At 44.2% G+C, this 27,750-nt stretch overlaps 2 protein-coding genes across 2 annotated transcripts in view; one reads left to right on the top strand and one right to left on the bottom strand.

Moving 5' to 3' along the window:
• The first annotated feature begins 446 nt into the window (after positions 1 to 446).
• Positions 447 to 16,746, top strand: PTGER4 (prostaglandin E receptor 4). Its single transcript, XM_074995624.1, has 2 exons — positions 447 to 2,039; positions 9,611 to 16,746. Exons 1-2 carry the CDS (start codon positions 1,212 to 1,214, stop codon positions 10,202 to 10,204), a joined length of 1,422 nt encoding a protein of 473 aa, XP_074851725.1. The 5' UTR covers positions 447 to 1,211; the 3' UTR covers positions 10,205 to 16,746.
• A 3,544-nt stretch (positions 16,747 to 20,290) lies between these two features.
• Positions 20,291 to 27,750, bottom strand: part of TTC33 (tetratricopeptide repeat domain 33) — a 78,157-nt gene continuing 70,697 nt past the window's right edge. Inside the window, exon 5 of the mRNA XM_074995623.1 lies at positions 20,291 to 22,754. Coding sequence (XP_074851724.1) covers positions 22,401 to 22,754 — 354 coding nt within the window. The 3' untranslated portion in view covers positions 20,291 to 22,400. The remainder of the gene's footprint in view (positions 22,755 to 27,750) is intronic.

The raw sequence follows: 27,750 nt of genomic DNA, 5'->3' as shown, positions 1-27,750 counted from the left end.
GGGTTTCTCCCCACCCCCAACCTCAGTACCCCCACCTCCCTGTGATCTCTCCCATCACCTCACCCCCGTCTCCTACACCCCACTCTAGTCTTTACCAACCCCAGTGCCCCACCGATCTCTCTCCGCAGCCCCCAATCCAGTGTCCGCCCGCGGCCAGGCCAGCCCCACCCAGGATCCCAGGGATCTGTCCAGCGTGCGCCTGAAAGCGGCAGCCGAGGCGCGGCGCCGGGCTCTGCGCTCCTGGCAGGGCAGGGCAAAGCCGCGCAGCTCAGCCCTCCCCAGCCCGCCCGCGTCCCGGCTGGCGGTGCCGCTGTTCCGGCTGGCGAGGCGCGGGCGGCGCTCTCGGGCCGGGCCAATGGGGCGCGGGGGCTGGGCGGAGCGCGCGGAGCAGCCCCGTCTGCCTCCGCCCCTGAGGAGAAAGTTGAAGCGAGCCTGCCACGGGCGGCACATGCTCCGGCGAGGGATGCGCGCCCGGCGCCCGCCACTGGCACCGCTCGCCCCGCCGGGCTGCACAGGAGTCCCCGCGCCCAGCGGCAGGCCGCTCCGCCCAGCGCCCCGCGGAGGCGCCTGCCGGCAGAGCCACCCATCTGCCCCCGCCCCCCGCCGCGCGCGGCTGTTATAGCTCCGGCGAGCCCCGGCGGCTGGCCAGGAAGAGACTGGAGCTCAGCGCAGCCCCCACCTCTGCCACCCGGGAGTCCTCGTGCGGCGGCCGCTGCGGGCGCGGGCAGCGAGAGAGCGACGCCGCGGGCCGGACGGCGGGAGCCCTTTCGGAGGGAGGCCGTTGGGACAGTGGCGGTTGTGGCACGGGCAGGGGCCAAGCCGAGGCGAGGAGCCGCGCGCGCCGCCGGGAGGGGCGTGAGTCCCAAACGAGCGCCAGACCCTGACGGGAGGACCCAGCGGCGGGAAGAAGTCCCTCGCCCGCCGCTTGGCTTGGCGTTGCTCTGCGTGCGTGGCTCCGCTTTCCAGCGTGGCGTGGGGCTCCCCCTCGACTTTCATTGTTTTCTCAGCGCACCCCCACCCCCGCGCCCTGACATACAGAGGTTCTGGTCTTAGTTGAATCTCTTTTGTCTTGAGCAGCAATTTGTTCCTTGACGTTTCGGGGCGTGGGGGGGGGGGGGGGGCAAGGAAGGGCTTGTTTCCGAATTGCAGTTGTGGAGCCACTCTTGTTTGCATCACCCCTACCAACCTGCAACAACAGCGTCTTCATCATCATGTCTTCTGACAACACCACCACGATATACACCACTGTGAACAGTACCACCAATGATTCTGGGGCCAGCAGGCCCCCTCCCACCATCCCCACTGTCATGTTCATCTTTGGGGTGGTGGGCAATCTGATCGCTATCGTGGTGCTCTGCAAGTCCCGGAAGGAGCAGAAGGAGACCACTTTCTACACACTGGTGTGTGGGCTGGCAATTACTGACCTGTTGGGGACCTGTCTGGTGAGCCCAGTTACTATTGTCACGTACCTGCAGCACCGCTGGCCAGGTGGAATGGCACTGTGTGAATACAGTTCCTTCATCCTCCTTTTTTTCGGGCTGTCTGGCCTCAGCATCATCTGTGCCATGTCTATAGAAAGGTACCTGGCCATTAACCATGCCTATTTCTACAACCATTATGTGGATAAGAAGCTGGCAGGGCTCACTCTCTTTGCTATCTATGTCTCCAATGTGCTGTTCTGCGCCATGCCCAGCATGGGACTGGGCAAATCTACCTTGCACTACCCCAGAACTTGGTGCTTCATAGACTGGCAGACCCAGGTGGCCACCCATGCTGCCTACTCCTACATGTATGCGGGGTTCAGCTCCTTCTTAATCATGGTCACAGTAGTCTGCAATGTCTTAGTGTGTGTGGCCCTGATCCGCATGCACCGCCAGTTCATGAGACGCACCTCACTGGGCACAGACAACACTGCCACTCGCTTGTCTGATTTTCGCCGGCGCCGGAGTTTTCGTCGCATGGCTGGAGCAGAGATCCAGATGGTCATTTTGCTCATTGCCACCTCCCTGGTTGTAGTCATCTGCTCCATTCCTCTGGTGGTGAGTAACACTACACTGCCCTTTCCATCTTTCCCACTACTGTGTCCTCCAGGGCAAATGCACTCAGCTCATTTTAGTGTGTGGCTGTAGGACAAGCCTTCTATTTTCAGGGCTGTCATATGCCACTAAAACAATTCTAATGAGATCATGCAGGCATAGCGATCTTATTTTGCTTTAGAATAGTAACAAAAACAAATGCCTGTGCTCAGCTTCAGGTACCTTGACATTGTATTGTTAAAAAAACAATGACAAACACCCCCCCCAAAAAAAACCAAAACAAACTAGTGGCCTCCCCAGTATCTCATAGAAATACCCTAGGAAAACCCTGACAAGACTGCAAGATACCTGAAAAGTACATTAAAATCTCACCAAACTTCAGATGGCTTTGGTTTGGGACAGGTCTGTACCTGAAGATGCTTAAGTATTTGCAGTATTGTTGTAGGTTTATGGTATTCTTACCACACAGAGGACAGTGAGATTATGATTTGTTTAGCACCAACAGCGTGCTGGACACCCCACAGGAACCACAAATACAACTCCTGCTCCTGAAAAGTTTACAGTCATAGGTATGGATTCTACCAACCTTCCTCTCCTTGAGTTGTACCTTAATCTGTGGGGACTCCTGTTGATTTCTCAGCTAGTGTGAGGGTGGCAAAATCTGGCCTAAGTAATCTAGAGATCACAGGTTAGTACTCAAATAAAACTTGGCAAACTGCTTTCTCTTTTTGACTCAGATACACGAAAAGAAAAATATTAGCTGTGTATAGCTGTCACTTCCCCCCACCCCCCGATCAAAACAAAATCCTGTAAACTGAGCAGTGGGAGTATTAAAAAGAGGTGGTTTTAGAACACAGATAATTGTAATTAAGTTTACTGTAGGTGGCATCTATCCTGGACTAGCGCTGAATCAGTGTTCTTATAAAAGCAAGCCACATATTCAGGGTGAAATATGATTGACTAACTGGGATTCTGAACTATTCAGGTAAATAGTTTAATTGCAGGGGTCAGGCAACTTTTGCCACATTACTAACATATAAAACTCCGTGAAGTGTAACTGTGCCTGGATGGTGACACTTAGCAGCCACTTGGCCTTCAGCCTTGTGTTTTTCAGTGCACAGTGGCACATCTGCCCACTTTGCCATTTGTTATTGATCGCAAAACATCTTAAGAATTGGAAGGCTCGCTCTACTTAAAGTTTGGGTTTTGTTTCAGGGTATGTGGGGGCGGGTGTGCACATATGTGCATGCACACATCAAATTCTAGAGCAGTGCTTAGAGATGTGTAGTACAGGATCAGAAACTGCACTTACTCTGTTTTCCTACCCAGTCAAAATTTAGGGTATCTAATGATTAACCTCTTGATATTGGACTGACAATACTTAATTAGATTAAGCTCATACTGTAACAACAACTCTGAAAAGTATTTGAATACCATATTATCGGAAGGTAAGAGAGAGAATCTAAAAGCTAAATATAAAAGATTTCAGTTCAAGGTCCCTGGTAGATTTTTCAAAGTGATATGTCTCACATGCAGGTCCAGATATGGAAGGAGGATTTGGAAGTCTTGGTGTCTAATGCAAAGAAATGTGGTTCAATTTTGTCAGGAGCTGGACTGTCAATTAGGGAAAGAGTAACCAGCACACAGGAGCAGGAGAAGCTTCACAAGATTGTTGACAGTCAAAATTAATGGTCTTGAGGGATAAGTGGTTTTTGTGGAAGCCCGCTGATAATGTGCTGGTGACTGCATAAACTGTGAGAGCAAGCTGGTGCCATGGGATAAGAGGGCTAGGATATGTTGCATCTTCTCAGGTTTTGTCCTCACTGCTAAAAGTGTGGTACTTTGTACCTCAGGGCAACATGCATCCTTGAGGTAAAAACAGAGCATAGGCAAGGCACTTCAAGTTTTACCACAAGGTAAGCAAGGGTAGATCAACTAGTTGTATTGGGGTGGCCTACTTTACCTCATAGTAAAATTAAAGTGCCTGATCTTCACTGTGTTTTTAACTCAGGTAGCTCATACACATTAATTACCTTGGGGTAAAAACACACCTTTTTTAGCAGGAAAGGTGAGGCGTGAGTGGAGGGGGGGGTCTAAGGTGAGGCCTAAGGGCTGATCTACACATACATGCTGTACTGATTTAACTATTTCAGGTTCTGGCTACACTATGTGTCCCTAGAGGCATATCACTGTGCTGGCATAACCTTGTAGTGGGGGTGCAACTGACTCCATCAGAAAGGGTTTTTCCATACTGTAGGAACACCAGCTTGTCATGCTATGTCAGCTAGGTTGATGGAAATACTGTTTCATGATCAATGTAACTATATCAGCAACTTAAGAACAGACCAAGGCTAAGCTATATGGTAATGTTATACCATTATAACTGCATCCACACGAGGTGTTGGCTCACTTCAGTGCCACCAGTATAGTTGAAGTACAACTTTGTGTATAGACATGTCCTTAGAGTTTTCAAAGGGCATAAGGTATGGAATAGTGGAAGAAAGTATGAATATGCAATATACCTTTAAAAGCAGTCACTAGGCAGAAGGACTGGAAAAATCATTAACCTGCCTATACATATTATGAGCCAGTGCAGATCCTGTTGATTAGCATCCTCACTACAGCAGGAAGTAATAGTCTTACTTATTACAGAATAGTATGCTCAGAGAAGGTAGAGGAACAACATGCAGACACGGTTGGTGGTATTCCACAGTTAAATAAGGCAGACACAGAAACTTCTTTATGGCTATGAAATTTTCTGATGAGCTGATCTCCTACTGGTGATAGAAGCTGAATAAACCATAACCTAATAGGGTCAGAGCAACACAGCTTCTCTATGAGAGAATCATATTATCTTTCCTTCTCAAAGGGAGCGCTTTCAGGAGAGCATAAAATAGGAAGAGATGATCTAGTACACTTTATTTACTTTGGTTTACAAAAAGTCTTTAGAGTATGTAAGAAATAACCATGTTTAATAAACAAAGTCTTGTTTTTACTGAAGGCATGGTTAAAATAGGAAACAATCATACAAAGTGAACAGAAAGTAGTAATAGCATGCACTCAGATCTCAGTGTTTCTAATATTTTAATGATTTGGACAGTGAAGTTTTATGACGACAGCAAGTGAATTTGGTTGGTGAAATCTATGGAGTACTATGATAAACTTTAGATGGACTTGAAAGGATGAAAGAGCATGAAGGCAGGATAAAATGAACCAACAACACTGACAGGAAAGCATGCTAGCACAAATAATCAAAAACTTTCACATACACCCATATATTCTAAACTTGCTGGAAGTTATTGTAGATAGCACAGTGAAGAGTCTGATCAAGGAAGTTAAGAAATAGGAATACTATGTCCAAACTTTTATCTGAATTCATCACTGGTCACTTCATCTTAAAATAAGTATTTGTGCAAGGAAATGGCAGTAAAGATAGTTCAAGGTATGGAAAAGATGATATTAGAGGGGATTTAGCTGAAAACTGGGAAGTAGTATTTCTGATTTTGCTCTTACATTCAGTCAAGAATAAATGATACCTGATAGTCAAATTTTGGAATTTACTGCTGCAGTTAGTCATTTGAATGATGCTGCAGGTGACCATTTAATGATATCCAATGAGAAATTTAGCTTGACAAGCTAATGTAGTATGGGTAATAAAATCTCCTAGTCCACTGCATACATTGGATCCCTGACAAGGACGGAAATGTTTTTTCAACTTAATTTATAATTAGTCCATTGGGTAATGTTTGTTTGTTTGTTTTCTCTCTGAAATTTCAGGGCTTTCCACTGTCAGAGATGAGATGGCAAACTAAATTTTGGAGTGATGGCATGATCAGTTATGTCAAATACCAAGTCCCTGTGGGACAAAGCTTATTTGGCTTTACAAGTCTGCAGATTTTTTCCCTGCTTGCTATTAACCAGGTGTCTATATAAAGTATGTCAATATATAAGTGTTTATAAGGATAGGCAAAACCGGAGTAGAGGGCAACTCCTTTGTTTATTCTTCAGAATAACTGTCATAAAAGGCACTTGATGGTACTTCAGATGGGTAGAAATTGCCTCTCATATTTATATTAAGTCAGAAGGAAAAGTTAAAAACAGATTCCTGCATTGTGTGAGCAGAAGCAGTAACAGCCCAAGTGCCTTTAGAATCTAATCACTTGGGTATAAACTTCAGAACAATTTCAGTACAACCAAGAGAAGCAATTTGTTAATACACTTTAAAAACACTCAGCTTCCTGTAGTCAGAAATCTAACAGCACAAACCTATTCTGGTGCTAGGGCTTCAAACTGGACAACTTCAGGTATCAAACTAACTCTGATATACAGTTGTTGATTGCTTTAAGGTAATGGAGAGACTTTGCTTCATCAAATAATCTTGTAAAAAAGTAATTTTGACAAAATGCTATGTGCACTTCAGCATTGCTCTGTGGACAAAGCTATAAATGAATATTATTCTGTTGCATAAGAAATGACTGAACTGGCAGAGCTCCTCAGTTTCTTTTTTGTCAGACATGGTTAATAACGATACATGTAGTTGGCACTGACATGCATTAGTAAAACTTGTTTGATATGCCCCTGGGTTTTGTGATAAAAGATGTGTAGGCTTGTTGGGAATGTAGTAACAGCTGCATATGTTCTAAAGTTTTCATAGAATAGGCCTAAATTAAGTGGTTTTTTATACATACCTAGTGTACACCTAACAGCAAGATATACAGAATATAGATATCGTAAAGTGACTTGCTTCAATGTAAGTGGACATTGTCAGTGATGGGAAATCATTACCAACCATTTAATCAGCAATATGATAGAGTCTTATATTGCAGTAAGCTTTGCCAGGTAAACATAAAGGGACACATCAAGTACATGAATTTCCTGTTCAGCCACTGATAGCTGATTTACCTTTTAATCTTTTACATTAAATTCATGATCCAGAATTAAAACTGTGTAAAATACACAATCAAAAAGATCAGCACTTGAAGTTGTAAAAAGAATATATGAGTGGTATTGGCAAAGTCTTTCATGATGTTCCTGTCTAAAGAAATGGTCTGTAGGAAAATAAAGACTATGCTTCTATCTTTTCTAGCTGTTTAAACTTACTTTTTTTGTGTCTGGAGAAGTAAAATAATGCTGATATTGTGTAAAAATAAATCTCAGAAATGTAAAGTCAGTCTTCCACAAATAGCTTTTAAAATCCAGGGGCAGACATCAAACAAAGCTAAAACTGCTGCTTTGTAGAATTGTGACAGCCACTTCACATTGTGTAAGAGAGATGATAGCGTGTCAGTGCTGAAGTTCATCTCAGAGGTGCGGTAGTTAAGCAGCCAAATGCTTTAGCGCTGCCTGGTCTGAGGCTGACATTTGTTTTGTGTTCAAAGATCTTTTAACTGGCTGTGGCACATATTTAATGGTACTTCTCCTGGGAAGTCCATTGTTAGTAACCAATCTTCATGTTTCCTCAAACGAGACAAGAGGAACTTTTAAAAGTGTAACAACTGTGCCACCTACTGGTAAAAATCTCCACCAACCTTTATGATCAAGTAATAGCATTATATACAGTACTTTTATTGCACAAGCCTTCAGACCAAATGGTGAAGGATTTTATTCTATACAGTTCTATATAATCTGGACAGCTTCTACTACTGGAAACATTTTATGTATTCTAATGTATAAAGGAAATACATTTTAAATAAGTGTCTTACTATAATTGTTCTTTGAGCACTGATACAAGGGGATGACTTGTGGCAGAAGACGTGGAAATTTTGCTCCCTAATGTAGTTACTTTTAAAAAAATGCCCTCAAAAGGGACTAATTGACAGTTTTCTTGATAGCGATACTGTTTATAGTTCTTTTATATCAGGCATGACTGATACTTGCATCTCAACATATTAGCTAATCTTGGAACCTTCACATACTTTCTTTCTTTCAATGATGAACATTAGATTCAGCTTTTCACTCAAGAGGAGGACCCATATTTTTAATTTTTTTTAAGTTGATGTATTTGAGGTGGCTTGGCATGAATTCTAGTCTTGCATTCGTGTGCAGGAAGACTCAATCCAAACCTCACATTACTGTACTGCAGAAAAATTTTTCAAAAAGCAATTGTGATATTTTTTGTCAGACTTGTATTATTTCACACACAGCTCTGTGGGTAAATGTGACTTTGGAGGTTTGCTTATGTTTTTCTTCACTTCACGTGAACCCTTGTCTGCCCTCTTGTCTGAAACAGTATCCTACTGGGCCAAAACCATTCACTTCGGAAGTCGAGACAAAGAGGAGACACCTAAAATCTAATATTGGTATTGGATATTTATGATATTAAATAAGGAAAGTTGATTTGGATATACGTATACTTTCCTGATACTGCTTGCAAGGCAGGCAGGTTCTTCCACAGGAAAGGTGGGACACATTTGAAGTCTTGGTAGTTAAAAGTTATTGTTTGAAACTGTTCAGCTTGGGACTGTTCAACATAATAAGCAAACATAATGAGCAAGCCAGTACTTACTAAGGTCACTGTAAAGACAACCTCAGAGACATCAGTGGGCTTTTGACTGGCCCTTATGCACAGCAATGATTGCAATAATAGGTCCTTAATGAATGTGCTAGAACTGTGCTGCTGTTTTTCCCTCTCTCATTAAAGCAAAGAGCCTGCATGATCAAATGCTACCATTGATAAACAAGATCCCAATCAAGTGTTAATTCATTACCAAATTTCTAAGTGGCTACCTAGAAACACGATTTAAACAAACTTCTGTATCCCAGCAATTTCAATGAACATCTTGAACATTTCAGGATTACTCCTTTTGCACCTTTCAAGCCAAACCCCTGTGGGAAAAGCTAAAGAGGTCTGCTCAGTACTGGAATCATCCTAATCAATGAAAAGTCTGGCAGCTAGAGGCAGATGTTTGCATGTCTTAAAACAAGCGTCAACAAGCAGAATTTGAGAGTATTAAAACATTGCCTTGAAGCTCTAATAATGGAAGCTGTCAGCACAGATATTTCTAAACTAGGGAATAGGCAGCTCTGGGCTTGTTTCTGGAGGCCAGTTTGCCTGTTAGCTGGTAGTGTGGGTTTCATTCAGATTTAAACATACAATTACAAGAGCCTCTCTGTAGGAAATATGAACGGATTAGATAGGTCTCCTCAGTTGACCTAGGCCCTCCTCCTGCACCCATGGCTGGTAAAAGAGATTTGGTTATACAAGGATTTAGGTCTAATCTTGAATTTTGGGTCCTATAAACTAAAGAGAAGTTGGGGGGGACAAAATCTGGGATTTGAAAATTAGTTTTGACACAAGGACATGTCGGGGTGCTGGCAGTAAGGAGGAGAGGGAAAAAAAGCCATTAATTTCCCTTCTCAGAGTATGGAAAAAAGGTCAATTTACAGCAGAGTTCATTTCTTGATCTTTGCCCTTTCCAAAAATAAAACCTGCTGCTGACCTTATGAGGAGCTTGGCTTTGCCAACCTCTCCTCTTGTAACATGGAATTGCTGTGCCTGAGCTCTGTTTTGAAATGTCATTTCTCGTTTCCCAGATTGACTTCTAAAGCTGAGTCTCTTTTTTATCCCTTAACAGGTACGTGTCTTTGTGAATCAACTGTACCGGCCAGGGATAGTGATGGAGATCAGTCAGAATCCTGACCTGCAGGCCATCCGCATTGCTTCTGTGAACCCCATCCTGGACCCATGGGTATACATCCTCCTCCGCAAGACAGTACTCAGCAAGGCCATAGAGAAAATCAAGTGCCTCTTTTGCCGCATTGGAGGGGCTCGAAGGCAACACTCTGGGAGCAATTTCAACTGTGCGGAAGGCTGCCGAACCTCCTCTGCCATGTCTAGCCACTCACCCTCCTTCATCTCTCGGGAGCTGAGGGAGATCAGTAGCACCTCACAGACACTGCTCTACCCTCTAGAGCTAAGCGAATGCAGTACTGGGGGTCGCATGCTGCTGCCAGGCACCAATGGTGGTCTGTCTCAGAGTGACACTACTTCAGTGAGGACACTACGCAGCTCAGAGACCTCAGACTCTTTGCAGGGACAGGACTCTGAGAGCGTCTGTCTAGTGAATGAAATCAGGTCTGGTGGAGAAGCCACCTCTGTGCCCAAAGCCAGCTCCCTTCAGGTCACCTTTCCCAATGAAACAACGAACTTATCGGAAAAGTGTATATAGCAATGAAAAGGATCACCTGTGTGATTTCTACCCAGTGCTTTGGAAAAACCAGTGCAATAGGTACGCACTCTGCCTACTGTAAGTGACAAGGGTTCAGATACACTCTGAAGGGCTATTTTCTCTTGTGAGGGGTACAGTTCTTTAAGACTACTGAGGATCATACCATGGAGCAGTTGCTACAATCAGATCCTGCCATCACAAAACATACAAGACAGGTCTAATGGGTTTGGAAACAGGCTCTATTACTGCTTTGTCTTGCTTTGTGACCAATGATTGCCTCTAAGACTTGATGGCTGGAAAGATCTGTCACTTTTGTGTCCAAATCTGATAGAGGCTTATTTTCAGTCCTTCTTCCCCAGAATATCAAGGTTTCAAGTGTCTGGGCACTAAGGCGCTGAAGGCAATGCGGTTAGTGGGAACTGGGTAGAGATGCTGTGACAACTGCCTGATGTACAATTTTAACAGGTCTCAATAAAAGGGTGAAAATGTGAATTTTTATTGTTGTAAATATCATGATTGAAATATTTAAGATTTTTTCTTCTCCATGAGAAGGTTTATTATTAATACAAAGTATATAGAAACGATTGCCAGCCATCTTTTTCTCCCAGTATCGCTGGCTGATTTCTTGAGTGGGGTTTGTTTTCCATACAAATTTAAAGGTAGATGGAGAACTAATTCTCTAGAAGGGAACAAATGAAATGTTTTGAATTAAATGGGAACGTTTTGTGCTACTTAATGAAAAAAGAAAACACACTGTGTATATTTAAAATATTCTTTCCAGTGTGTACATGCTAAACAGCCAGATTTACATGCTGTGAACGTTTATCTGCAGCACACTGGTTCTCCTTTCTAAATACTATGGCCCCTACCCTTGTGCACTTATACACATGCTTGATGTCACTTATGTGGAGTAGTCCAACTGAACTCAGCTGGACTCCTCACAGGAATAAAATTAAGTATTTGCATAAATGGCTTTTGGAATTGGGGCCTATAATTTCAACCCCTGGTTAACATTTTTAATATTCGCTCTAGTTTAAGAATCACCAACGTACTAAAGCTATTTTTCATAACATTTATCATTTTAATTTAGAAAAGAGAATCTTATGATTGTGTAGTCTGTTATTCCATCAAATAATATGTAACAAGCAAAGCAGGAACTTAATTACAAAGTACAGGTAGATGGAGCCATACCCTGTACTCGGCCCGAATGAGAAATTTACCACTAGATGTAGTCATAAACTCATCACCAAAAATACCTGTTAACCAGTCATGAAAAGGAGTTTTGTGTGTTTGTTTTAAAAGATAGCTTTTGTTCCAGCAGTGTTGTTGTATCAAACATGAATTCTGTACAGATCTTTGAAAAAAAATTGTCAAAGAAATATTAAGCATGTTATGTTGCTTAAAGTGTTTTCATGTGAATTGCTTTATTGTAATTAAAATCCTGAGCCTGATATTGGTGGTATGTTTAAGAAACAGCTGTACTGACCAAAATCATTTTGGAGATCGCTATTAAATGGATACATTCTGCTTGAGTTGAGACATTTATATAAGTGTTTAATTGTATGTATAATTCACTCAGTGCCAGCCCATCAGCCCTCATCTTAATAAAACAGAACTTTCAAAACACTGTTTAACAGCAGTTCAAATGTACTCCATTCCTTCCATTTCCAAAGCACTGCAAAGGGAGTTAGCTACATAACTATCACATCAACATGGAGAAGTCATCCTGCAGAATTTCTGTGGTGCTGGATGCACTAGATTATACAGAGATGAATTATTCAAAAGCACACTTCAGTCATCGCTCAAAATTGCTACATTTGGTTGTGCTCTCACCTTTAACTTTGGAGCAATTAATGGAGTATTACATACACAAATAAATGTAGAAAATGAAAGGTAAACCTGCACACACAAATACTTGCATCACAAGTGGTATGTATTACAGTCTATAAGTATCTGCAAGTGGAACAAATATTTAATAATGGGCCCTTCCATTTAACCAAGTTGAAGGTAGACAAATTCAGACCGGAAATCAGGTATAAATTTTTAATGGGGAGAGTAATTAGCCATTGGAACAATTTACCAAAGGCTGTGGCAACTTCTGTTTCTCTGGTATTTTTTAAAATCAGGCTTTCATGTTTTTCTAAAACGTACATTCTAGGAATTATTTTGGGGGAGTTTTATGGCCTGGAAGTGTACAGTAAACTCATTCCTGCAGTGACAAGGTTATAGTGAAATCTGCATCTAAACCAGGGATTTGCAACCTATGGGTCGGGATCCAAAACATGGGTTGCCATTAGATTTCCTCAGGGTTGCCAGCTGGGAGCACCAAACCACGTGTGGCTCTTTAAGGAGCTATTTGCAGCTCCCAGTCCGTACCCTGCCACACTGAAATGGGTCTCAATTTAATTGGTTTAATGACAGCGTGGCAGGGCAGGGAACCTGCGCTGCAGGTGGGGGAAGGGAGCAGGAGGGTTGGGAGGAGCTGCATGGAGGAGGCAGTGGCAGCACGGCAAAGGAGCAGCTGGGGGTCAGCTGCGGCACTCGTGTAAGATGCAGGGGGCGGGTTGGGGCTCTGACAGGTTTAAGCCTGGGGGTTGGGGAATCAAGAGTTATACATTTTTTTTCCCCAGGAGAGAACCTCCCTCCATCCCCACCCCTAGTTTTGAATTGCCTTGGGTCACAAAGTCTTACTGAAGTGTCAAAATGGGTTGCCGTCTCAAAAAGGTTGGGAACCGCTGATCTAAAAGAAATGGTTACACTTCTTGCTAGGAAGCAAAAGGGAGTGGGGGGATGCTCATAGCCACTGCAGCCATCTGGGCATCTAGGATCAGACACGGATTGTATAACCTCATGCATGCCTGCCTGCGCCTACCAATATAACCTGAGTCTGAACTGCACCTCAGCTAGCTAGCTCTCTGTCTAGGCCCCAAACTCTGTCCATCATGTCAGACACAACTGCTAGCTGATGACGAAATCTCCTGTATTCCCCTCCCTACTTTTCTAGGGGTAACTGGTCTCATGCTGATGTTATCACTGGTTGTTTGACAGCCATCTCTGCTGCATATGTTATCTGAATAGTTCATCCACGCTTCACCTCTTTTCAAATGTAATTGGAAAATCTCTTTTCTGCTGATCAGCTGTAATCTGGGTTTTTTCCCGGGGGGTGGGGGGAGGGTAAATTATTGATCATGGTTGTCTAAATGCTGCAATCCTTGCCTACCTCTTACACCTATCCCTCAATTTATAAACTTTCAATTTATGAATTTTTGCCACAACACACAATGCAAATTTATACCTATTTTTCAATTTACGAACACACTTCTGCTACAAAGAACCACCAATCTTTGGCTGAGCATTCGCTTCGTGAATAACGGACGCAGAGGAATACAGCGGAAAACAGTGCGAGGCTGACTCACTTCCCTCAGCTGCCCAGCTCTTCCCAGTTTGCTTCGTTGTATTCGTGTCATCTTGACTGTGATATTAATCTTCAAATATCTTTGTTATTTGTGATCATTATGAATCCTAGACATGAAAATGTTTCTTCAGCAACTGTCACTAAGGCCAAGAAACCAAGGAAAGCAATATCCATGGTTACCAAACTTGAAGCTGTTAAAAGAATTGAAGAGGTCCACCAATTGAAAGACATATTTTTGGAAATGAACTTGGCAGTATCAATATGCTCTTTGTGCAGAAAGAAAAGAGAAATGGCAGAAACGTGTTGGTGGAGCTAAAAGTTGCATCAAATGTCTGCTGAGCCTCGGTAATGCTCCCAAGTCACCCTATCAATGTCTAAGATTATGGTGATAACATTCAAGTGGGTTTTTTGTCCCCAAATACCACTTCCATCTTTCAAGCCAATGGATCAAGGCATCATTGCTACATTTAAAACTTACTACCTGCAACTGGTGATGAGGTATCTCGTATCTGCATCAGATGGACAAGACAGAACAACAATTAAGCAGCTGTAGAAGAACTACAATGTCAAAAGGGCTATAGAAAATATCATAACTGCATGAAATAAAATTACTCAAAGTATCCTGAATGGTGTTTGGAAAAAGCTATAGCTGAAATATGTTCATGATTTCCATGGTTTTGAGGGTGAAGTGAAAGACATTCAAATTCCATCATGCAACTGGGAACTCAAGCAGGATTCAATGAGGTAGACGCAGATGATGTTCAAAACCTGTTATTGTCACACAGTGAAGAATTGACTAATCAAGAAGTAATTCAGCTGGATTCAGAAAGGTTATCAGAAAAGGAGGAGAAAGAATTGGATGAACCACAAAAAACACTGGACACTAAAAGAGTCTCAAAATTCTTCAGTGCATTGGAGGCAACTACACAATTTCCTGATGACAAAGACTCAAACTTAGAAAGGAGTTCAGCATGCAAAGGACAAATTCATATACCTGTTTGATGCTATCAGGAGTTGTACAACAGGAAAAAGAGGGCTGCAGTACAAACTTCCATTCTATCATTTTGTCAGCTCTCAATGTCACCACCTCCTCTTGAACCCTCACCACTGTCAGCTGATCCTAAACCCTTAACCTCAAAAGCTGAAGATAAACTCCCAGTTAAGGAGGTTGAAGTCACTACAGGGCTGTTTCTGATGATGACACAGATGATCCCATAGAACGTGTGTCACCACCACCTTCTTCACCGCTGTCTGATTGACTAGTGGTAACATATGTCATAAAAAATCAATAAAGTAGCATTGTTTTTATTTTTATGATTGTATAGCATTGTAACATATGGAAAAAATACTGGGTGATATTTTTGGGAGTCGGGAACCAGTCAGAAGTTTCTACATTGAAATTAATGGGAATTTCATTTTCCATTCATGAATTTTCACCTTACAAACATTTTTCATGGAACAAATTATGTTTGTAAATCAAGGGATAGATGTAATTTGTCTTTCTAATTCTGAACTCTGTGAGCCATGCCTATGTTAAGCCATTTGGTATACAGTATATTTTAATTAAAAATATGTAGACAAAAAGCTATTTCCTTACAGCTTTTTATTGCTTGATCTTGCTAAAATTGTACCCATTTTTTATAGTTTTTCTACTAAACAAAGACGTAATACTTTAAAGGGTAAGTTTTTGGAAACCCTGAAAAGTAGAAAATACCAATTTTGTTTCTATTGCCTCCATTTAGGCAGCAATTTCCTGCTGTTGAGGCATAAACAGGTTTCACGGATACTTTCCTTTCAGTTCACATTTTCCATTTTGTGACCGAAAACTCTTGCTTTGGCATTAAGTGTTGGGCAAAATTTTTCAATACAACTTTTTAATGTAATGATCACATTTTAGAATAATATACAATATATTATTCATACATAGAAACAAAATAGACATGAGGCTGCTCAACTACCCAGCATACTAAAAATCAGAGGCAGACTTGCCTTCCCACCATGCTATCCTCCGATGACTCAGCTCCCACAATAACCATCCACCAATGACATGTAGGAAAGTCCACGCTTTTTCTACAACATGGAGATATCCAACAAGCAAGGCCTAAACTGGTAAAACACAGCACACTATAGCTGCGTCTACATACAAGGTAAAATCGAATTTCAAGGAGTTAGCTCGATATTAAAACATTACAGTCTTTACAGTTAGTACTATTATCTTGATTTACTGAGACATAATAGTGATTAAAAATATCGATATTCTGGAAAGGGTATAGCATCAAACTCAAATTTAAAATCTCGAATCAAGCCTAGTGTGGAAGCACCATGTCCTGAATTTGAATTTATTAACCTCCAGAAGTGTCCCATATGTATCCCACAAAGCTACACAGTGACCCTCCGGGTATGGATGCTTCATTGCACACCGCTCTCTATCCACGTGTGCAGGAAGAAGGTCACAGTAAGCCTGTGAAGTTTGGACTAAACCTGAATTGAATTGGAATTCAGCCGCACCCAGCCCTGCCAATATAAAGGGCGCCCATTATGAAAAAAATCCTTTGCCCATCACATTGTACTGCATTGGTAGCCATTGCACCACATCTGCAGTAATTGCATTGTTAGCCACTTACTGCAGTCATGAGCACTCATGGTAGTGATCTGCCTAGTACTTTTCAGGGTCGCAAGAACACCCCAGCATGGACCCACCAGGAGATTCTGGATCTTTTTGCGATTTGAGGAGACCAATTGGTGGCCAAGAGACTTCGGATGGCCAAAAGAAACATGGCAATCTATGATCAGATGTTGCATGAAACAACTGCCTGAGGTTACACCCAGGACTCAGTGCAATGCTGGGTGAAGGTGAAAACTCCAGCAAGCCTATCAAAAAGTCTAGGAAGCCAATCAGCGGTCACGGGCAGCTCCACGTACATGCCACTATTATGAACAGCTGCACATGCTTATGGGGGGCAACCCCACCACAGACCGCAGTCTGAATTACAACACTTCTGGAGGCCCTGGCATGGAGTTCAGGGTGAGCCCGACAGACCTAGGTGGCCTGGAGATATAGGGCAATGGAGAGGAAAAGGGGGCAATAAGCAGGGGCCCAAGGAAGTTCTGCTGGACAGTCCAGAGCTCTTCACCATAGACATAGAACTGGTCCCCTCCATGGCATTCCCCTCCATGCTGGGCCCTGAGCCCCCTGGACCAAGCGGTTTGGGTGAGTATTTATTCTGCATGCTAGAAGTGGGTTGGGGTTGTGTATGGGTACAGGTTTGCTAGCTATAGATCTGTGCCTCTCAGAACAGCGTGTTAATGTTTCTTGGGATGGAGCACTTCTCCTTTTCGCAGATCTCCTCGAAGGCCTTATCCAGGCACTCTTGTATTTTTGTCATGAGGTTCCTGGCAGGCCTGACTTGTTGCGGCTTCCACAGTAGCAAACCTTGACATACCAGGCAACCAGATAGCGATCACGTGCCATAGTGCCACACAGCATTTTAGCAAATTTTCCAGGCTTTTGGGCACACAGCATGAGGTGTTCTTTGTCCATACTGGGTAGTTTTAGGAGAGAGAGGTCTTCTTTGGCAACCTGCAGAAGCACAGGAATTTGCGATTTTTTTTTAAAACATGCTTCCTGCCCCCTTATATTTGCCTGCAGCAGCCAGCGGGTGCATCATTCTCCACCATTCACACAGTTTGCAGGCTCAGCAGAGCTTCTCCCCCCTCTATGTCCCTTTCCAACCAGCATTTATTTTCATTTTTCAGGAATTACCCATGCCCCGCGGTTGCCGTGGTCTGCTGGGCATCTCCCCTCCCATGTCCCTTTCCACCAGCATTTCTTTTGATTTTCAGGACTCCCCAGTGCCACACAGCTGCCATGCACTCCTGGGCATCTCCTCTCACACGTCGCTTTACATCCAATCTTTCTTTGGAATATTTTATTTTATTTTAATTTTTTTTTACATTACTTGTATTGTACATTGAACACCCGCCCCCCACAGGTGTCCATGCGGCTGTAATCGAACCCTTCCCCATCATCCCTTTCATGCAGCTTGATCACTGGGGAGGATTGCTCCAGGAACATCTGAAAAAAATTTTTTCCTGCCACAGGACACCCAGCCAAGACACCTGGCAGTGACCCCTGCTTTGCAGCCCTCCTTTCCCGTGAAAAGCAGACAAATGCTTATAGCTTACCACGTCCACAAAGAAATGTGCTGGATAAGTGATGGCAACTGATGTATTGTGAAATGTACACTTACTATCACATCCTCAGTAAGCCTTCAGCATCCTTGAAAAAGTCAACTTCCCTGATAGTAGACACAGAGACCCATTCATTCCATTTCAAACCACATTATGTGAATTGTATCAATTTTGACCATTTTCCACAGCCAATGCCCAGCGTAGCAGAGAAGAACAGAAGAAAGAGGTTCAAACAGGATGTTATCCTGCAGCACATGGAAAAGACTGAGGCAGAGCACACCAAGCTGACAAAGGACAGTGCTTAGTGGTATCATAGTACACCTCAGTGGTGTCAAAGTCAAGCCGAGTTTAAACAGAGAGAATGCTTGACTTCCAGCAGCAGCAGCAAGCGGCAAAGTGGAGTGAGGCCACAGAAGTCTCTTAATGGCCGTTACAGAGTTAGATGAGGTCCTGTGCTCTGCTGCAGCTGCAGAGGCACTCCCAACACAGCACTGCAGGACCTGATACCTGCTGACCGGAGTCCCCCGAAGAGAGGGTGCCCACCACCCAGCATCATGGTCCCCGAATGTGGGAAGGGAGGGCCAGGATAGCCTGCCACTCTAACCCCAAGGGCCTCTGTAAAAGGTTATTTAAGCACCTTGGAGAAGGCTTCTTTTCCCTGCCACTTAAACCGCTCCTCCCACCAAAATAAAAATTCCTTTGAGCTCAGTGTGATTTTGTGGTGTGCAGGAAAAGCACAAATCAAACTGGATGGCTGCGGGAGGGGCTGTAGGCACAGCTGCCCACTGATACTCCCTAGTCCGCAGAAGACGAGTGGCTGAGGGAACCGGGCAGTTAGGGGAGAGGTGAAGGCCCATCACATGCAACCTACTTACTGCAACTTAACACCCTCCCACCAAACATTCATTCAGTAAGACGCAGTATGATTTATTGGCATTATGTCAGAGAAATACATCGTTACCATGGGCATTACAGATCATTCATGAAGCTACTATTTAAAGCACCCCTTATTGCTGCTGCCTCTGCATGGCTACTGGTAGGGATGGCTGCTTAGGCAGCTGAGTAAGCCCTGCCTATGACCTCAGCTTCGGAATTCCAGATGGATGGGAAAGTCTCCTGACTGGATTCACATATGTTGTGAAAAATAGTGCACGCTGTAATCACGGTGGGGACAATAGTTTCAGAAAGGTCCAAACGTGTCAATAAGCATCTGAACCTTGCTTTTAAATGGTCAAAGGTGCATTCCACCATCATTCTGCACCTGCTGAGTCTGTGATTGAAGTTTTCCTTGCTGGGGTCCAGGGCTCCCGTGTAGGGCTTCAGAAGACGAGAGAGCAGAGGGTAAGCAAGATTGCCCAATATAACAATAGGCATCTCCACTTTTTTTCCCAATTGGAAATTAAGTTCCATCCAGGAGCTTTCTGTACAATCCAGAATTTCAGAAGATGCCTGCATCGTGAACCCTCCCTGACCACCTAACTTTGATGTCGGTGAAATGACCTTTGTGATCTACCAACCCCTACAACACCCTGGAGATGTATCCCTTTCTGTTTATATACTCAGAGGCCAGGTGGTCCGGGGCCATGACAAGAATATGCGTGGATTCTATTGCCCCACTGCAGTTAGGAAACGCCTGGGCAGCAAAGCCATCTATTACTGCCTACACACCTCCCAGGCTCATAGTCATCTTGAGATGCTGACAGATTGCATGGGCCACTTCCATCACCACAGACCCCACTGTAGATCTGCCCACCCTGAAGTGATTTGCCACTAACTGTCAGGGGTTGCAAACTTCCACAGTGCAATTGCTACTTGCCTCTGAATCTTTAAAGCCGGCCTCATTCTTGTGCTGCTGTGCATCAGAGCAGGGGCCAGCACATTACAAAGTTTCACAGAAGTGGACTTGCGCATCCGAAAGTTCTGCACCAACTGCTGGTCATCCCAGGACTCCAAAACGATGTGGTTCCACCAATTGTGCTAGTCTCACAAGTCCAAAACCGCCGCTCCACTGTCACCAATGCATGCAGGGCAGCCAGCAGCTCTCAGTTCTTGGATTGCAACTGGGAGATTTGCTCTTCCAAACCGTTGTTGTCGTCAGCAGCAGCAGCACCATTACGATATTGAACCGTCACTGAGCTTTTTAATTGAAGGAAAAATTGTGTGACAGCCAGTGTAGTTGCCGAAATTGTGTGTGCTATGAGTTGAAGCATTTGGGGATCCATGCTTGCACTGGAATGCCGCAGCAGGAAATGGCATGATTTCCAGTTCATTTCTGCACAGTTATTGGTGCTGTGAATTCTGGGACTCAAATATGAAACACCCACAAGCAACCAGGGCTAAGGCACTGTGGGATAGGTACCCACAATGCACTGCTCAGGCTGTCAAATTTGCACTGGGAAATAGAGATGCAGAGACAACACAGAAAAAAGGTGGGTCGAATTTCAAGAAGCTTTGTAGAGACTTAATTCGAATTCAAAATATCAAGGTTAAATAACTAAATTTATTAAAAACCAAATGTATCTCATAGTGTAGATGTAGCCTGTACAACATGTGAATAGGGTTCATCCCACCAGACATCAAACTTCCCCATTTGGGAATAACACATCACCACACAAAACGTACTAGGTGCTCCTACATACAAGAAGTATAACTCGCCTCACTATCTGGAAGTAACAATCTAACTGGAGGAAAATACATGTTCTGCACATTTTGGGATGAATCTGCTGATCTCTCAAACCTGATCCACAAATCCACTCAAGCAGATGGTATGCAAGAACATCCTTTCATGAGCATGACCTTGCGCCACTTATGTCATGGGAATTTTGCAGCTCATTTCAATGGGAGCAGATCAAGGCTCATATAAAAACTGGAACAGGAGGCAGAGGCAAAATCTCTTTTGTATCCCACAGTGGAAGGCAGAGAATGAAAAGGTATCAGATCATTTAATCTAAATTTTATCCAAGTGAGATTCTACTTCCATGTACTGGTAGCATACCTAGCAAATACACCCTACCAGTGCACATAAAATAACAAATCTTCATGTAGAGTTTCCTTGTATCTGAAAGAGATCTGCTCTGATATCTCTTAGTGTCAACATTACCCTAGTGGCACAAAGACCCTTTCAGATAGCATGCCTGAATAGATTAATATACACAGTAAAACAGTTTTATAGCACCTGCTGGTGCAACACATTGAGGTTTATCAGTTCTGTTATAAAGCCTATCTGTAAGGCATTTAGGATGTTGCTACAAAGATTTTACCTGAGCTGAAATGTGGTATATGAATATCAGCCTCAGAAAAGATGTTATACAAATTATAAAACAAAGAGTCTTAACTGTTTTTGTCACAGAAGAGAAAGGTTATACATATATATCCCATATCTGAATGTTTTACACATAAGCACCCTACCCATTCCCACCCATGAAAGGGAGACCCATTTTGAACCACTGAATTTTTAGAATTAACCAGCAAGCAAACAAAATGGAGCACTGTGCGTTCCCTCTTTGCAGATCAATATATATTTTGTTCATTTATTCTAGTAAATGTACACAGTCCCGAGAAATCAGCAAGAATAAAAAGAGGCCCAGCTGATACTGTACTGAAGCAGCGGCCCATTAGAAACAAAAGATCATCTAACTCTTTGAGAGGAATGACTTACCCACAGGAAACCTCACCACGTGACACAGCAATCGAGTCCCTTCTTTTTCGTCTTACTGCAAAACAATCATGTCACACAAAAAAATTTGCAGCCTAATCCATTCCCTTCTGTACTTCGGACGTTTTATGTACTGTGATGTATGTACACTGTGATGTGGTACACTGTGGTATATGGGGATGATGGAAGGTAAGAAGTTTCAGTCAATTTTGAAGGTTTTTTCTTTTATAGATGCAATTTAAGTACTTAACAGTGCCTGAATGTTTGTAGTCTAATTGTTGCTTGGTTTTGCACCACCCTTCCAACACTGGATTAAGTGCCTGATCCAATGCCCACTGACATCAGTGTTAATCTTTCCATTGACCTTAATGGGCTTGGCATCTGACTCCAGGCTTCCAAGGCATATCCGTGATCATTTGTAACTTTTCATAAAAAACTCTATTCCCTCATGAAAATAAACACTTCTGAGAACAAGCTTTCAGAGTCACTCTTAAATCGTGTTCATGTGTCATGTTAATTATAAACAGGCTTTAGCTATAATACTTACATCAACTTTCTCTCTTCTAGTTTCTTTTTAAGTAACTTATAATTAATTACAGGATAAACAGCAGATGTTGTTTAGACTGTGCAATTAAGAAATGGAGTTGGATAGAAGCAGTTATGATAACGTAGCTAGGGTTTTCATGTTATATTTGCTCAATCTTACAATGTGGTTTTAATGTCAACGCCTAATTAACAGTGTGAATGCAGCAGGAATTCAGGTCTGCACATCCGCTGCTTTTTCACGTCTTCTTTAACACACATTATTTTTTTCTTCCTGAAAAAGCTACTTCAGAAATAATGACCTGTTCCACTGCTGCTAAAAATTCTTCCAAAACTTGATAAACAACATTAGATTTCAAAAAATAAAAATACAAGCAAAAGACTATGCTGTACTACCGGGCTCTGATAAAAGCAGTCTCATCAGGAGTCGTAGAATCTTCCTCCTTCTCAGTTATGGTTTCTACTGTGCCCGAAGCAGACACAATCACAACTGTTTTAGTTGCTGAATCAGTTTTCTCCTTTTCTGCAATAGCTGCACAAACTGCCACAATCTCATCACTTTCAAAGTCATAGTCTGGGATTGATTTGAAGGCAACATCTGCTTCTTTTGCCTCAGCCTGTGTTTCCTTTGGCTTTGTTGCTTTCTTTTGATGTTCATGCAGCTTTCTTGCCCAGGAAAGGTCTTCGTTCCATAGTTCAATGCTCACTGGATAGATGTGCAAGGCCACCTGAAAGCTGCGAATTGCCTAAAAATGAACAGAGCATGATTAGCATTTTTTCGAACCAACACGTTAAATCACAAGTTGTTCAGTACACTTAGGACTAAAATGATTGTTTCACTGTGTTGCCATTGCTCAGTCCACCCCAGTTTTAAAATCACTTCTCCCATTTGCTTTTCCATGGCTAGTTTTGTGTTGAAGTTGGGCCTGATTTTCAGAAAACTGAATGTACATGCCTAATTTATGTGATAATAAAATGAATGTTTGAACAAATTAGGCGCTTGCCTAGCAAATGGTACATAACTTGTAACTGTTCCACACAAACCACCATTCTGTGCATGCAACTGTGCTCATTACCAATGCAAATTAGGATTGCAATTTTACCCAACTGTGTGAAAATGAAGCCCTTATGAAAATGCTCACTATTATTTTATATCAGAGTTTGGCAGAGGATTGACTATAATAGCGTTCCTTCACATATTTCAAACTAGCAACAACCTTCATACACATTAGCCTATCCAATAAAATCAAATATAAAACTCTTTAAAATGATAATACCAATCAATAAACACTAATTTTCTCTCCCTGGGAACATGAACTACTTGGAACAGAAACACCATTACAAAGCAGATCACACAATTTCACTGATATATGAAAGAATGATGAAACACCCTAAAGCACACTGCAGGTGAAAGATTACATACTGCTAACCCAAAATTATAAAAAGTGTAATTTCCCTATAATTATGCATGGTGAACAGGCTTCTCAAAAGAGCACTTAACACTCATATGAAAGTAACACAAGTATGTTATCAATTAACAGAAGAAAAAACAAGTCAAACTCATTTTATTTTGTTGGTTTTCCATTCTTCTTACCCCTAAGCCCGACCATAACTATACAGGAAAGAAAGAGCGGATAGACACAATTAAATTAAATTTGAAATAGAAATCTGGATTATGGAGTGGATTTATAAACACCGCCCATGTTGCGCACTTAAATCAGGACATATCTCAAATATATTTCATGCTACACACTATCTTGGCCACTAGATAATCAGCCTTCTGGAGCATGTAAGCCTGATCTAATCGGGGAACTGTGGCAAAAAACAAACTTTCCCACTTTGCAGAGATGATCAAAGAAGTGGCTAACTTATGTGAATGAGCTTTCCTCCCAAGCAGGAATACAGAGAAGTTACTCACCGTAGTAACGATGGTTCTTCGAGATGTGTCCCTGTGGGTGCTCCACGATAGGTATCGGGCTCGCCCTGGCGCCGCAGATCGGATCTTTCCAGCAGTTTCTGCCAGACTGCGCATGCGCCGGCACGCGCTGCTCCCTTGCGCGCTCCCGGCCACATGCGCGATCTGGTTCCCGCCAGTTCCTTGACCAACCGCCTCGGATGCTCCTGAAAAACACTAAACAGAGATCTGAAGTGGGGAGGATGGGCAGGTGGTGGAGCACCCACGGGGACACATCTCGAAGAACCATCGTTACTGCGGTGAGTAACTTCTCTTTCTTCCTCGAGTGTCCCCGTGGGTGCTCCACGATAGGTGACTACCCAGCAGTAACCCAAGAAAGGAGGTGGGTAATCGGGTTATGTGTAGCTTGCCCCTGAAAGGACCGCTGTCAAGAGACGGGTATCCTCTTGGAATACCCTGTGTAGGGCATAATGCTCGACGAAGGTGTCATAGAATGACCATGTCGCCGCTCTGCAGATGTCTTTTAATGCAATGCCCTGGAAAAAGGCTGTTGATGCCGCCACCGCCCTGGTGGAGTGAGCCCTAGGCGGGGCCAGTAAAGGAGTCTTTCTAAGTTCGTAGCACATTTTTATACAGGATACAATGTGCTTCGAGATTCTCTGCGAAGAGAGACCTTCTCCTTTTGATTTGGGAGCGAGAGAGACTAGGAGTCTATCCGTTTTTCGGAAGGTCCTGTCTATATAAAAAGCCAGCGCCCTCCTCATGTCCAGGAGGTGTAGGCGCGCCTCTTTGTTGGAGTTATGAGGTTTTGGATAAAACGAGGGTAAGACTATAGGTCCGTTAATATGAAACTCTGAAGAAACTTTCGGAACAAAGGCTGGATGCAGCCATAAGGTTACTGCCTCCTTCGAAAATACTGTGCAGGGTGGCGTTGCCATAACTGCCGCGAGCTCACTCGCGCTGCAAGCTGACGTGATTGCAAGAAGGAAGGTCATCTTTATCGTAAGGAGACGGACAGAAACTGTGGCTAAGGGTTCAAACGGTGGTCCCGTTAGCACGTTAAGCACCAGGTCCAAGCTCCACGAAGGTGGAAGCGGTTTCCGAGGGGGGTACAGGTTTACCAGCCCCTTCAGGAACCTGGTAACCATGGGATGGGCGAACACCGTGGGCCCTTCCTCTTCGTGTCGGAAAGCCAATATAGAGGCAGGGTGGACCTTCAACGAGGATAGGGAGAGGCCGCCTCTCTTGAAGTCCAGTAAGTATTCTAATATTACAGGTATAGGCACAGCAAGGGGAGCTAATTGCTTGGTAGAACACCATGCAGTGAATCGAGTCCATTTCTGCTTGTAGGTCTTCCTGGTGGAAGTCCTTCTGCTACTTTCTAGGACTTGTTGCACTCCCTCCGTACATGTGCTCTCTAGGGAGCTGAGCCATGGATTAACCATGCTTGCAGTTTCAGGCCTCGGGGGTGTGGGTGCACTATAGACCCCTGGGCTTGCATGAACAGGTCCGGCGCCACCGGAAGGGGCATCGGTGGGCAGTCCGACATGCGCAGGAGTAAGGGGAACCATTGCTGTCGATCCCAAGTTGGGACTACTAGGATTATGCGGGCTCTCTCTCTCCTGGCTTTCTGCAAGACCTTGTGGATGAGCACTGTGGGAGGAAATGCGTAGAGCAGGGGGCCCTTCCACGAGATCGTGAATGCGTCCCCCAGGGACCCCTGTCCCAGTCCTGCCCTGGAGCAGTATTGTGGGCACTTCTTGTTGCGATGAGTGGCAAACAGGTCTATCTGGGGAACCCCCATGCATGAAAAATTGGTCGTAGCAGATTGGAACGGATCTGCCACTCGTGTGTGAGTGCGAAGTGCCTGCTCAACTGGTCTGCCTGCACGTTGTGAGCGCCTGGTAAATACGAGGCTTTCAAAGTTATATTGTTGGCGATGCACCAGTTCCACAGGCGGACTGCTTCCGCACATAAGGCACGGGACCGAGCTCCTCCTTGTCGATTTATATAAAACATGGTGGAGGTATTGTCTGTATTGATCCTGACTACTTTGCCTTGTATATGGTCTCGAAAGTGTTTGCAGGCGTTGAACACTGCTCTGAGCTCCAGTATATTTATGTGCAGCAACTGTTCCGTAAGGGACCACAGTCCCTGCGTCACCTTTTCACCCATGTGTGCTCCCCACCCTATGTGGGAGGCGTCGGTGGTGAGAAAGATAGATATTTGTGGTTGATGAAAGGGTACCCCTGTTAGCATGTTCTTGGGGTTCACCCACCATTGCAGGGATCTGCGCACCTCTGTCATGGGCGACACCACCCTGCGGACGGTGTGTGCTGCCGGTTTGTAGACGCTCGCCAGCCAGTGCTGCATGCTGCGCATATGCAATCTGGCGTTCTGTACTACGAACGTTGCTGCTGCTATATGGCCTAGCAGCTGTAAGCACGTTAGAACCGGCACCGTGGGGCTGAAGGTGACGACTTGTACGAGGGAACCAATGGCGCGAAAGTGGGCATCCGGTAGATAAACCCTTGCTGTGATGGAGTTTATGCGTGCCCCTATGAACTCTATGTGCTGTGTGGGGTCGATCTTTGACTTCGCCAGGTGGATGACCAGGCCCAGCGAAGAGAACATGCCTGCTGTAACGCGTATCATGCGTAGTACCTCTTCCTTCGAGGCCCCTTTCAGTAGGCAGTCGTCCAGATATGGGAATATAAACACCCCCTGTCTGTGCAGGTTGGCTGACACCACTGCCAGGGTCTTGGTAAATACTCTGGGGGCCGAGGAGAGGCCGAATGGCAGAACCTTGTATTGGAAATGTTCTTTGCCGACCATAAACCGGAGAAAACGTCTGTGAGCCGGGTGGATTGTTATATGGAAATACGCGTCTTGTAAGTCGAGGGCTGTGAACCAATCTCCATCGTCCAGTGCCATAAGTATAGAGGTGACTGTGATCATCCGAAAGCGTTGTTTGCGCAAGTAGCGATTGAGGCCTCGAAGATCTAGGATGGGCCTCCAGCCTCCTGTTTTTTTCTCTGTAAGGACGTATCTTGAATAGAACCCTTTCCCTTGGAGTTGCTCCGGCACTCTTTCCACTGCCCCTATAAGCATAAGATGGTCCACCTCCTGCTTGAGTCTCGCTTCGTGGGAGGCGTCCTTTAGATGGGGCCTGGGTGGAGGTTGTGGCGGTGGGAGCGACTGGAAGGGGATTGCGTAACCCATGGCTATGATCTCCAGTACCCATTTGTCTGTGGTGATCTTTTGCCACTGGGCGTAGAATGGTCGGAGGCGATGATGGAACATTAGCTTTGAATGACATTGCGCGATGGTAGTGATAGTGCAGACCTCAATCTGTCTGTCAAACTTGTTGCCTTTGGCCCTGCCCCGAGGAGGCACGGCTCTGTTGGGAACGTCGCCTGGGAGTTCTGTGCTGTTGGTGCTGTTGATGCCGCCCTTGCTCGTAGCCCCTTTGGTAGCGAGCACGCTGGGGTTGATACGGGTATCGTCTTTGCTGAGGGTAATACTTTTTCTTCCTGTATGGAGAGGTATAAATCCCCAAGCTTCTGAGAGTAACCCTTGAGTCCTTACTGGAATGAAGGACCAAATCAGTTGATTCAGCAAACAACTTCTGTGTGTCAAAGGGGAGATCAACGATCTTCGCCGGCAGATCCCTCGTGATACCCGATGTCTGAAGCCAGGATTCCCTGTGCATGACCACTGCCATAGCCGTTGAGCGTGCCGCCGTATCTGCTACGTCCAGGGCGATCTGAACTCCTGTCCTCGAGGCTGCGTAGCCTTCCTGCATGATGGCCTTCAGCACCAGCTTC

This window comes from Carettochelys insculpta, chromosome 5, assembly GCF_033958435.1.
Source record: "Carettochelys insculpta isolate YL-2023 chromosome 5, ASM3395843v1, whole genome shotgun sequence".
NCBI lineage: Eukaryota > Metazoa > Chordata > Testudines > Carettochelyidae > Carettochelys > Carettochelys insculpta.
This window is presented reverse-complemented; position numbering and strand designations above follow the sequence as displayed.

What these genes read in the sequence shown, in the direction of transcription:
- PTGER4 (XM_074995624.1), top strand. Translation starts at nt 1,212, where the DNA reads ATGTCTTCTGACAACACCACCACGATATACACCACTGTGAACAGTACC. An exon ending in TCTGCTCCATTCCTCTGGTG is followed by an intron (nt 2,040 to 9,610) that starts GTGAGTAACACT and finishes ATCCCTTAACAG; the next exon opens with GTACGTGTCTTTGTGAATCA.